General features: G+C 47.7%; 1 protein-coding gene across 1 annotated transcript in view; it reads left to right on the top strand.

The window, feature by feature from the left end:
* The window catches only part of abcg8 (ATP-binding cassette, sub-family G (WHITE), member 8), a gene marked incomplete at both ends in the record, with an annotated part of 27,102 nt that overhangs the window by 3,891 nt on the left and 10,711 nt on the right, over window positions 1–12,500 (top strand). Inside the window, 8 exon segments of the mRNA XM_084321822.1 lie at window positions 62–139; window positions 145–193; window positions 1,864–2,133; window positions 2,774–2,889; window positions 2,894–2,933; window positions 4,993–5,077; window positions 5,795–5,994; window positions 6,172–6,248. Coding sequence (XP_084177948.1) covers window positions 62–139; window positions 145–193; window positions 1,864–2,133; window positions 2,774–2,889; window positions 2,894–2,933; window positions 4,993–5,077; window positions 5,795–5,994; window positions 6,172–6,248 — 915 coding nt within the window.

Raw genomic sequence — 12,500 nt, forward strand, 5'->3', positions numbered from 1 at the left:
TAACTGTGTCCTGGGCATTACATGCAATGTCATGCAATGTCTGATGCTTCCCGTGTCGCAGGTTGATGATGTCATCGCGGAGCTGCGTTTGCGTCAGTGCGCCCACACCCGCGTGGGAAACGACTACGTGAGGGGCGTGTCTGAGGAGAGAGGAGGAGGATCAGCATAGCTGTACAGCTGCTCTGGAACCCTGGTGAGAGAGAGAGAGAGAGAGAGAGACAAGGGGACAGAGAGAGAGAGCAAGAGGAGAGAGAGAGAGAGAGAGTATGGCGTGTTAGCCGACTGTCATCATATACAAATAAATAGTTATTCTAGGATAACTAATGAACAGGACACACAACGCGCTACATGTTTTTAATGGGATTGAATATGGCTGACCACTGCCTTAGGGATCCATCAACGTCATAGAGATACATAGTGTGAGCACTTATAAAGAATCCTGTTCCTCACAGCACGACACCATTTGATGTTACCACATTGCTAACACTAAATAATGTTACAATTAAGGTTACAAACCCTACAACAAGAATGCACTGGAGCTGGTGATGTCAGCTGATCTGAGTTGCAACACTGAGCTCGTTTTTGGTAGAAATGCCTCTGCCTTATCAGAGAGAAAATCAATATTAGAAGACCCCAGAGAGAGACAAGAAGATAGATACCAGTTTCCGCTCTGTGCATTCAGTAGAAAGCTGTCTGGCTGCACGTTAGCCTAGCTTAGCACAATTAATGGAAGCGGACAGTGCCGGTTAGCCTTCGGGAGAGGTGTTAGTTGGACCTGACCATATCACCCAGAGAGACCTGACCATATCACCCAGAGAGACCTGACCATATCACCCAGAGAGACCTGACCATATGTTCACCCAGAGAGACCTGACCATATCACCCAGAGAGACCTGACCATATCACCCAGAGAGACCTGACCATATCACCCAGAGAGACCTGACCATATCACCCAGAGAGACCTGACCATATCACCCAGAGAGACCTGACCATATCACCCAGAGAGACCTGACCATATCACCCAGAGAGACCTGACCATATCACCCAGAGAGACCTGACCATATCACCCAGAGAGACCTGCCCATATCACCCAGAGAGACCTGCCCATATCACCAAGAGAGACCTGACCATATCACCCAGAGAGACTGCCCATATCAACCCAGAGAGACCTGCCCATATCACCCAGAGAGACCTGACCATATCACCCAGAGAGACCTGACCATATCACCCAGAGAGACCTGACCATATCACCCAGAGAGACCTGCCCATATCACCCAGAGAGACCTGACCATATCACCCAGAGAGACCTGACCATATCACCAAGAGAGACCTGACCATATCACCCAGAGAGACCTGCCCATATCACCCAGAGAGACCTGACCATATCACCCAGATACCTGACCATTAGATTCACCCAGAGAGACCTGACCATATCACCCAGAGAGACCTGCCCATATCACCCAGAGAGACCTGCCCATATCACCAAGAGAGACCTGACCATATCACCCAGAGAGACCTGCCCATATCACCCAGAGAGACCTGCCCATATCACCCAGAGAGACCTGACCATATCACCCAGAGAGACCTGACCATCATCACCCAGAGAGACCTGACCATATCACCCAGAGAGACCTGCCCATATCAATCCAGAGAGACCTGACCATATCACCCAGAGAGACCTGACCATATCACCAAGAGAGACCTGACCATATCACCCAGAGAGACCTGCCCATATCACCCAGAGAGACCTGACCATGATCACCCAGAGAGACCTGACCATATCACCCAGAGACCTGACCATATCACCCAGAGACCTGACCATATCACCCAGAGACCTGACCATCATCACCCCCGGCCCCCCAGGCATCCTGATCCTGGACGAGCCCACGTCCGGTCTGGACAGCTTCACGGCTCACAACCTGGTGATCACGCTGTCCCGCCTGGCCCGGGGGAACCGGCTGGTCCTGCTGTCTGTCCACCAGCCGCGCTCCGACATCTTCCAGCTGTTTGACCTGGTGGCGCTGCTGTCCTCCGGGTCGGCCGTCTACTGCGGTCCCGCCCGCGACATGGTGCCGTACTTCACCGCGCTGGGCCACCCCTGTCCCCAGTACTGTAACCCCTCGGACTTCTACGGTAAGACTGGTCGGTGGAGACAATGTCGCATGTAGACAATGGACATACACTGTAAGAAGAAGAGCTGCAAGAAAACGGTAAATGTCTGGCATCGATGGTCGCCAAATACTTACTGTCAAATGACAGTAAAATCAAATACATTTACAGATTACAACCTTTATTTAATGGTTAATATTTTGATAAAAGGCGATTTACTGTATTTTTATGGCATTTACACTTAACCCTTTCACTGCCACACGACAGAAGGTTAACCCTTTACTATCACACACAACCAGCGGTCGCCGTCGGTTGTGTGGTAGTAAAGGGTTAACCTTCTGTCGTGTGGCAGTGAAAGGGTTAACCGGCTGTCGTGTGGCAGTGAAAGGGTTAACCTTCTGTGTATTGTCGCAGTGAAAGGGTTAACCGTTTTGGTAGTGCAGCAGTGAAAGGGTTAAAGTAGAAAACCAAAAGTAATCTGTAAAATAATACAGTGAATTTCCTGTGAAAAAACTTTAATTTTTTACAGTGTACAGTAAGACTAATAGACACAACATCACATATATGTTTTGTGTGTGTGCGTGTGCGTGTGCGTGTGCGTGTGTGCGTGCGTGCGTGCGTGCGTGCGTGCGTGCGCTGCGTGCGTGCGTGTGTGTGTGTTCAGTGGACCTGATCAGTATAGACAGGCGCAGTCCGGAGCTGGAGGCAGAGTGTGTGGAGCGGGCCAGAGTCCTGGCAGAGCAGTTCATGGACCGGGTCCAGGACACGGACAACTACATGTGGACCCCACCGGGGACCGGCTCAGCACTCACTCACACCGACACGTAAGACTGGAGACTCCTATGTGTATGTGGGCTGTCAGTTTACGTTAATTAGATTAATGAATTACACAGCAAATTATCGCGTTATGAAAATTAACTCAAAATTAATTAAAAATAATATATATATATATTTGTTTTTTATACGTTTTTTTTTCTTCATCTCATTCATTCCACGAGGACGTAGAATAAACATTTACTAAACTTTTTTTTTTAATAAGGTCCATTTGCATGTTCTTGGTATCTGATTCTAGGGACATCTATGGATCTCAGGGAATGTATTCCCAGTGTCAGAAATACTGTGTCTGTTACTAGGCTTGAGTAAATTGTAATGAACCAAATGAGAATATCAATTAAAAAAAAATTTATATATTTTTTTTATCTTTGACTGTGAATAACACCATGCTAAAATTGACAGACCTGAAAATCTAAGCAAATGAATAAAGGGAAGATGATTAAACAGAAGGTTTTGTAGATACAGTACTGAATTCTGCCATCCCGGACACATGCAATTTGAAATATGATTAGAGAATATAAAAATATCAGGCCTAAATGGTTATGCGATTAAAATGTGATTAATTAGATTAATAATTACATAATAAAAAAAATTAATCGCCTGACAGCACTAGTATGTATGTCTGCGTGTCTTTCTTTCTTAAAAATAGGCCAGTGACAAGTGCAACCCAAAATGTTTCCCTTCTCTCTCCTCTCCTCTCCTCTCCTCTCCTCTCCTCTCCTCTCCATCGCCTCTCCTCTCCTCTCCTCTCCTCTCCCACTCCTCTCTCTCCTCTCCTCTCCTCTCTCACTTCCTCTCTCTCCTCCTCTCCTCTCCTCTCCCTCCTTCCTCCTCTCTCCGCTCCTCTCCTGTCCTCTTCCCCCTCTCCTCTCCTCTCCCTCTCCTCTTCTCTCCTCTCCTCTACCTTCCTCTCCTCTCTTCTTTCCTCTCCTCTCCTCTCCTCTCCTCTCCTCTCCTCTCCTGTCCTCGTTTCCCCCTATCCTCTTTCCTCTCCTCTTCTTTCCTCTCCTCTCCTACTCCTCTCCTCTTCTCTTCTCTTCTCTTCTCTTCTCTTCTCTTCTCTTCTCTTCTCTTCTCTTCTCTTCTCTCTCTCCTCTTCTCCTCTCCTCTCCTCTCCCTCCTCTCTCCTCCTCTCCTCTCCTCTAACCTTCCTCTCCCCTCTTCTCCTCTCTCCCTCATCTCCTATCCTCTCCTCTCCTCTCTCCTCTCCTCTCCTCTCCTCTCCTCTCCTCTCCTCTCCTCTCCTCTCCTCTCCTCTCCTCTCCTCTCCTCTCTCTCCTCTCCTCTCCTCTCCTCTCTCTCCTCTCCTCTCCTCTACCTTCCTCTCCCCTCTTCTCATCTCTCCTCATCATCCTCTCCTCTCCTCTACCTTCCTCTCCCCTCTTCTCCTCTCTCCTCCTCTCCTCTCATCTCCCTCTCCTTCTCCTCTCCTCTCTCTCCTCTCCTCTCCTCTACCTTCCTCTCCCCTCTTCTCCTCTCTCCTCTCTCCTCTCCTCTCCTCTCCTCTCCTCTCCTCTCCTCTCCTCTCCTCTCTCATCTCCTCTCTCTCCTCTCCTCTCCTCTCCTCTCCTCTCTCCTCTCCCCTCCTCTCCTCTCTCCTCTCCTCTCCTCTCCTCCTCGCTCCTCTCCTCTCCTCTCCTGTCCTCTTCCCCCTCTCCTCTCCTCTCCTCTCCTCTCCTCTCCTCTCCTCTCCTCTCCTCTCCTCTCCTCTCCCCTCCCCTCCCCTCCCCTCCCCTCCTCTCCTCTCCTCTCCTCTCCTCCCTCTCCTCTCCTCCTCGCTCTCTCTCCTCTCCTCTCCTGTCCTCTTCCTCCTCTCCTCTCCTCTCCTCTCCTCTCCTCTCCTCTCCTCTCCTCTCCTCTCCTCTCCTCTCTTCTCCTCTCCTCTCCTGTTCTGTGTTCCTAAACAACAACATAGTGGAAACAGGAAACACATGGTAACTAATGTCACAAATGACTTCCCTGAAGCATCACCTCTCATGGCTGTGATGTGTCTGTGGTCCAGTGTCCAGCAGCAGCAGCAGCAGCAGCAGCAGCAGGCAGGAGGAGCAGAGAGGGAGGAGGTGGAGGTCACTGTGTCTCATCACCATGGAGACAGGCTGCCTGGCCGTCTGCACCAATTCACTGTCCTCATCAGGTAACACACACACACATTTTAATACTTTATTTGGTTCCACAAATTATATTACATAAACAGGGAATCAAATGTATTCGGGGCCAAGCAGCACTGAACACTTAAGGGTACACATAGCACCTCCTTCTCCACACGGCTAAGCTGCCAATAATAGCTGAGACAGAGCAATATTTGGCGCACAAGTACAAGTTTGTACATACAAGTACACTATATCTACACCTATATACCCAAGGTCAGCCACATCACACACACACACTCACTCACTCTCTCTCTCTCTCTCACTCACTCACTAATCACTCACTCACTCACTCACTCACTCACTCACAGTCACTCACTCACACTCACTCACTCACCTCACTCACTCACTCACTCACTCACTCCACTCTCACTCACTCACTTCACTCACTCACTCACTCACTCACTCTCTATCTCTCTCTCTCTCTACCTACACTGTAAGAAATAAAAGCTGCAAGAAAACGGTAAATGTCTGGCATCAATGGTTTCCAAATACTTACGGTCAAATTACAGTAAAATCAAATACATTTACAGATTACAACCTTTATTTAATGGTTAATATTTTGATAAAAGGTCATTTACTGTATGTGTATGGTATTTATACTTAAAGTAGAACAACCAAAGGTAATCTGTAAAATAATACAGTGAATTTCCTGTGAAAAAACATTTATTTTTACAGTGTACCCTTCCTCTCTCGCCCTCTAGGCGCCACATGTATAATGACTGCAGAGACCTGGTCACCCTATTGGTCCATGGTTTGGAGGCGCTCCTCATGTCGCTGCTGGTTGGCTGTCTGTACTACGGGGCGGGACAAGAGCGTCTGTCCATCCAGGACACTGTGGCCCTCCTCTACATGATTGGAGCTCTCACCCCATTCGCTGTGGTGCTGGACGTCATAGCCAAATGTGAGTGATTGACAGACTGAGCCACCAATAAGGTGGACTGTGGTACATTTTCATGAAAATTCACAGTTATACAAATTGTTATTCAATATACACAATTCTTAAGGTATAAAATACATCTGGAGGGGATCTTTAAGACTGTCTCATCCTCCGCAATGCCCCCCCCCCCCCCCCCCCCAGGTCACACAGAGAGAGCCATGCTGTATCACGAGCTGGAGGACGGGATGTATTCTGTCACCTCCTACTTCTTTGCCAAGGTATAACATACAGCATCCCCTCCGCATTGTCTGAGTAGAGCAAGGCACTAACACCGCCAGGGTTAGAGGTTCCATTCCCAGAGTAGCTCAATGGGTAGAGCAAGGCACATTTTGGATGATTATCCCACAGGCCTGCGTTACTCTATAGAGATAGATATAATATCCCCCTGAGATCCAGCCAGTCACTGAATTGTGTCCTCTATACAGTTGACATTTTGTTCACATGCATCTCCCTTTAGTCTTTTGATCTACTCTATCACTTCTTGCTGCACTCTACAGAGGACATCCAGGGCTTTCCATTGGTGTATTGCATGATAGGGTGGCATGCTGGGAAGTTGCTCTTTTTTGTCATCCAAAATGGCAGGAATAGGAAACAGCTCATTTTATGGAAAGAGGATAGGTATAGGTTAAATACTGTTTATTATTGTTGTTGTTTTTTTTTACTATGAAAATCATATATATTCTTGTTTATTAACATGTTAGTAATGATATATTTAATTCTGAAAGCGGTTAAATAATTTGAGTTTTTAGGAATAGCCCTTTTATGTATTATGTCAATTATAATGGACACCAAGACCATCTTTATGCACTTAATGACCAACATTGTTGCATTCTTTACCAAATAATTGAGGGAGAATGAGATGTGGAGTTGCCAGATGATGAGAGATGAGGACTTTGCACCAGGGACAGAAGAGCATGAGGTGTCTCTGCATTACCAGGAGTTTCACTGTTAAAATAGAAAATGCAAAGGAGGAAATGAAGCACAATGAAGAATGAAGAATTTATATTAGCCAAATAACTAAATTACAATACTAAGATATAGATCAAATCTCCTCGTAGCGTTGGGCGATGAGAGTGGAGCAAACAGATCCCAATTATGTGATGTTGATCGAGTCCATTTCCGGTTTGTATATTACTAATACACATCCAAATCATGTAGATTATTGAGTTATGGCAAAGATCCATATCCACGGTGTCTGTATTGAGCCTTGGGACGATAAACGAGTGGCCGGACGAAATTAGGGGACGGACCGAGCTGCAACGGGCACTTCCGGTTTGCCAACTCGCCGATCGGCCACCAGGTGGCAGTATTGAAGCGTTGCAGAGTTGTGCCGAGTCCTACAGCATCAGCCAAGACTTCCGTGGGTGAAATATGAATACCATGACGAAAATATGAAATATTGATATCAAAAACGCCTTACGGCGTTATTGGCAGACAATGCATGGCGGAGAAACACGCCTTAACACGGTAATTGGCGGAGAATGGGTTGATAAATAAATCATTATTTATTTAATAATATTCTACAGCAATTTTTTATTTTTTTTACTTACATTTTTTATTAACATTTATAGACAAACAACACTTACACCATACCTACAATGACATCAACAACACAACAGTGCATCCACATGGGCCCCTTGACTTCGGCCGCACTCAGCCTCCCAGACCTCCGATGAGAGGGCCCCCCCCCCCCTCCCGCCATCCACCCCCTGAAACAGGGCTCCTCCACATCCCAGGGCCGTCTCACGCGGGGCCCAGTATTCAGCGACATGGGTACCTTGAATTTGATTGGGCCAGGCCCAGTAGAGGGGCGAGGGGTGGTACCTCCCCCCCACCGAGCCAAGCCCGCTACCTCCCATGTCACCCAGCACCCCACCCACGGCCGACGACCCCACTACATCCGAGCCGCCAGGCCCCCGGCCCACGAGAACCCCAAGCCCAGGCCTGCAGAAGGCCAAAGCACCACGCATCAATGATCCCCCGACCCCCCGCGACCCCAAGCCCGGTGCCCCCCCGGGCCCGGTGACCAGACCCCCCAGGCCACGGCGTCCGAGGGCCCCAGGAACCCCCCCCCCCCCCCCCCCCCCCACACCAATCCCACAACACGCAAGGCCCCCCCTCCCCCGGGTCGAACCGCCGGAATGATGGCCCTCCCCCCTACACCCCCCCCCCCCCCCCCCCCACTGAACCCAGCCTGCCCACGTCTGTACCTCCCATGTCACCGACATCACCGTATATATTTATGAAAAATGAAACTAACAACACAATAAGAAAAAATGAAGTGAACATAAATGGTTATATGGTTAGCACTCTTTCCCCGATTGGCGGTTTGGGGGGGGATCAGCCCCTCCCACTGGAGAAGCCCATCCCCCCAGAGACGGAGATACCCCCCAAAGGAGATTCTCCAAGCCTCTCTTCATGTCCAACATTTTGAATTCTTGTCCTTCATATTTGTCCATGTGCACATTTAAAGAAACTGCTATTCTAACATAACTCAGAAGAAAATAATATAAAAAGAAGACTAATGACTATTGGCACTTCCCAGGTAATTCTTTTAACCCCGTTTAACCCCTATTGGCGGGTTGGAGGGGTAAGGCTCTCTTGGAGAGGGCCCCTCCTATAACGACGTAGATATCCCCAATGGGGATTCTCCAATGTCCCTATTATTATGAATAACCTCCATTCACTATCACATTATATGCATATGTGGTATTGAATCTTGGTCGGTGTGTATGACCTCAGTGCTCGAGTCCTGCTTGGTGTGTGAAACCTCGTTATTCAAGTTCTGGCTGGTCCGGTTGGTCTTGGTGCTCGGATCTCGGTTGGTGTGTGTGGCCTCTGTGTTTGCATCTTGCCGGCCCGGGCGACCTCCGCGCTGCATCTCGTGTGCGGATGGTCCGGCCGACCTCGGTGCCAGAGTCCTGGTTGGTCCGGTTGTATCCAGCTCCTCCCCGTCCCTCCCTGTCCCTCCCCTGGGGGCCGTCCGTTTCACCTCTCCCGAACCAGCTTGTATCACTTGCTGCGTCATATCATCGTGTTAACTTCCATGTTAGTGAAGTATCAAGGGGTCTAAGTTCTGTTCTGATATACAGAACCAGCTTAACCTACTCTGCGTTGTGTGTTTGTCCGGTACTAATTCCCTTGTACGTTCAAAGGCCAGGAAATGGCCTTGTTCGACGGCAGAGAGACGGCGGTTGAAATGAGGAGGCAGAGAATTTTGCTAAAGTTCACTTTTTATTTCACAAGCAAAGTGAAATAACAAAAGGCTTGAATGAAAAATTGGTGCTATGAAACAATCAAAGCATGAGACTGTGCCCTCAGCTCGTGTTCCAGACTAAATTCGCTACAAGCAAAGTATCTATCTCGTCTCGTCTCCTCGTTGGTTCGATGGTTTCCGTCTCAACTCGTCGTCCTGCACGTCCAGTAGGGAAAAAACATGCGTCTGTTTGTTTGTGTTCGTTCTGTCTACTGCTCTCTCAACTGCTCGTTTTAACGCATTTCCTCCTCCCCCATTTTTTACGTCAGCTGGGAGGACGTCTTAAGAAGAGAAAGAGCTTCTGATTGGGTGAGAGTGTGTAGCGGCCATTTTGAAGCTCGCCTACACCGGATCTTCCCTTCTAAGGGCATATCTTTGCTGGCTTTGAATAGACTTCTTGGTTTTAGAGAATTCTTCAGTTTTCACGTTTAAATGTATCTGGCAAATTTGATTTATCAAGTTATCAATCAAAAGTAAGGTTTATTTTGCTTAAACCTCTAATGTAGTCTTTCTGTTAGGCAGTTACACTTTTAAACCTTATATCTTGAATAATGGCCAATTTTAGTCTTAATTTAATCCGTTTAGTATTGTAAACAGATTAATTGCTATACCTTTGAAGCTAGGGGTACTTGGTAAACCTAAATAACTGTTTTTACTAACTAATTCAGATATTCTCACCAAATTTAGTGTTATTCTTATCAGATTGGCTTGTAGCTGTCTCCTCATGCAAAATAGGAGCGGCTCGTTCCTTTGAATCAAATTGGCTTTTCGCAGCTGTCTCCTGAGGCCAAAATAGGAGCGGCTGGTTCCTTTGAAGCTAGGGGACTTTTGTAAACAGACAGGTGACTGTCTATAGCCAGATACTGCCTGCAGGGAAGTAACACCAGGCGTTTTACTGTTGGAGTAAACAGCCCTTTTGTTACTTCACCTCAGCCCTATCAGCCAGTATCGGTCTTGGGGGGGTTGCCGCTTGCTATGAGGCCTATTGCTTGTCAGCCAATATCAAGTCAAGTTCAAGTTTCAAGTTTCTTTAATAGTTGTCATACAGAAGTACAGAATACTTTCATACAAAATGCTTCTTACTGTTACGCTCCAGAGACTGTGCTAGACAAGATAGTATCAAATAACATAGTATAGCATGTAATTTAGAAGTAGAAAATGAGAGGGCGGTTAGGTGGCCGAGCGGAGATTTGCGTTCGTCACCCAACCCCGGAGCTGTGAGCTGGATTCGCCTGTTCGAATCCAGCTCACAGCTCCGGGGTTGTCACCTAGCTTGGCTGGCCGTCTGCACTAATACAATTGGCTGTATTAGAGGGTGGGAGAAGCTGGCGGGGTGGGTCCGGGTCGTTGTAAACAGCGACTCCTACAGTTCGGTCGGGGCGCCTGCTAAGCGCGGATAGGACTCGAGGGGGATAGTGTGGTCCTCCCACACGCTACGCCCTCTTCGATGAGAATCCGCGCTGCTAGGTGAAAAGAAGCGGTGATTGGGCTGGACGTGTGTCGGAGGAAGCACATGATAGCCTCCACTCTCCCAGATGATCTGACTGTGGGGGGTAAGTGCGCAGCGACCAGGAAGGGACTGGGAATTGGCATACGACTAACATTGGGATGGGAGAAAATCGGAGGAAAATGGAGGAAAAAAAAAAAAAAAAAAAAAAAAAAAAAAAGTAGAAAATGAGGTCACAGTGTTCAGTATAGACATATGTACAATGTTCGATGCAGAATAGACGTCCTGGGGGTTGCTGCTTGCTGTGCTACTTCTAGTCAATCTCTGCATATGTGATATTACTAAAATGGTGGGGTGCACTGTTCATACCATGTTTAGTAACGACCTGTAGCGGTAGACCTGTACATTATGCGTTTGAGCTTGGGAAAATCCACTACATTAGCTTGCAGCTCTTTCTCCAGCCAGGCCTTGCTGCGGTCAAACACCACGTTAGCTTGTATCCCTTGCTGAGTCGTATTCATCGTGTTGACTTCCATGTTAGCTTGCAGCTCCTTCTCCAGCCAGGCCTCGCTGCGGTCCAACACCACGTTAGCTTGTATCCCTTGCTGCGTCGTATTCACCGTGTTGACTTCCATGTTAGCTTGCAGCTCCTTCTCCAGCCAGGCCTGCGTGCTAGCTTGGATAGCCCGTATGTTAGCTTGGAAAGCTTGGTTAGCTAACTCTGATAGCCCGTGTGCTAGATAGATATAGATATAGATATGGATATAGAATAGCAACTAGATATAGAATAGGAGATATATATAGAATAGGAACTAGATATAGAATAGGAGATAGATCATTACACATGGTCAAAACAGAGTCCATTCTCTTCGGTTCAAATAACAAACTCAGCAAGACCGACGGCTTCTCAGTTACAGTGGGTGACAATATTGTCACAAGGAAAGATGAAATTACCTACCTGGGTTTCCATCCTAGAGGCTAATCTCTCCTGTGACAAAATGGCATCCAATGTAATAAAAAAAAGTCAACCAACGAACTCGATTCTTGTTACCGGATCTCCTCTCTGGTAAACAAGAACACCCTGAAGACTCTGGCAAGGAGCACTCATTCAGGGGTACTACCGACTATGCTTGCACCTCATGGTCCAAAGCACCTCAAAGGCGCTAAAAACAAAATTACAAACATCTCAAAACAAACTGGTCAGACTACTGCTTGACCTTACTCCTAGAACCCCACCTCACCCCTGCCCACTTTGACAACCTAGGATGGCTTAGAGTAGACGACAGAGTACAACAACTTGCAATGGGCCTGGTCTACAAGATACACTACCACGACCAAGGTACCCATGTACATGTCAAAATACTTCCCAAAGGTCAGTGAATACCACGAATCACAACACCAGAGGGAGCTCCACCAAATCATGTTAAACCCAGATTCGGCTCAAATAAGGGACTAAACACGTTTCGCAATTATGCCACATCAATGTGGAACGCACCTAACCCAAAGCTGTAAAGGAATGTGGATCACTAACCCACTTTTCAAACCTCTCTCAAGGGACACCTACGGGAGACTTCAATTCAACACTGGCCCCTGTAAATATCCTAACCCAACCCTCTCCAATGTACAGTCATTTACCTAGTATTGGTTTTGTCAATAGTTCAATGTACAATTGTGTTTGTTTGTACAGTGTCTCCTCCCCCCCCCCCTCAATGTACAGTGTTACTTGTTTATACAGTGTGCCCCCCGGCCCCCCCCCCCCCCCCCCCC

Source organism: Notolepis coatsorum (genome assembly GCF_963971535.1).
Source record: "Notolepis coatsorum genome assembly, chromosome: 9".
Classification (NCBI taxonomy): Eukaryota; Metazoa; Chordata; class Actinopteri; order Aulopiformes; family Paralepididae; genus Notolepis; species Notolepis coatsorum.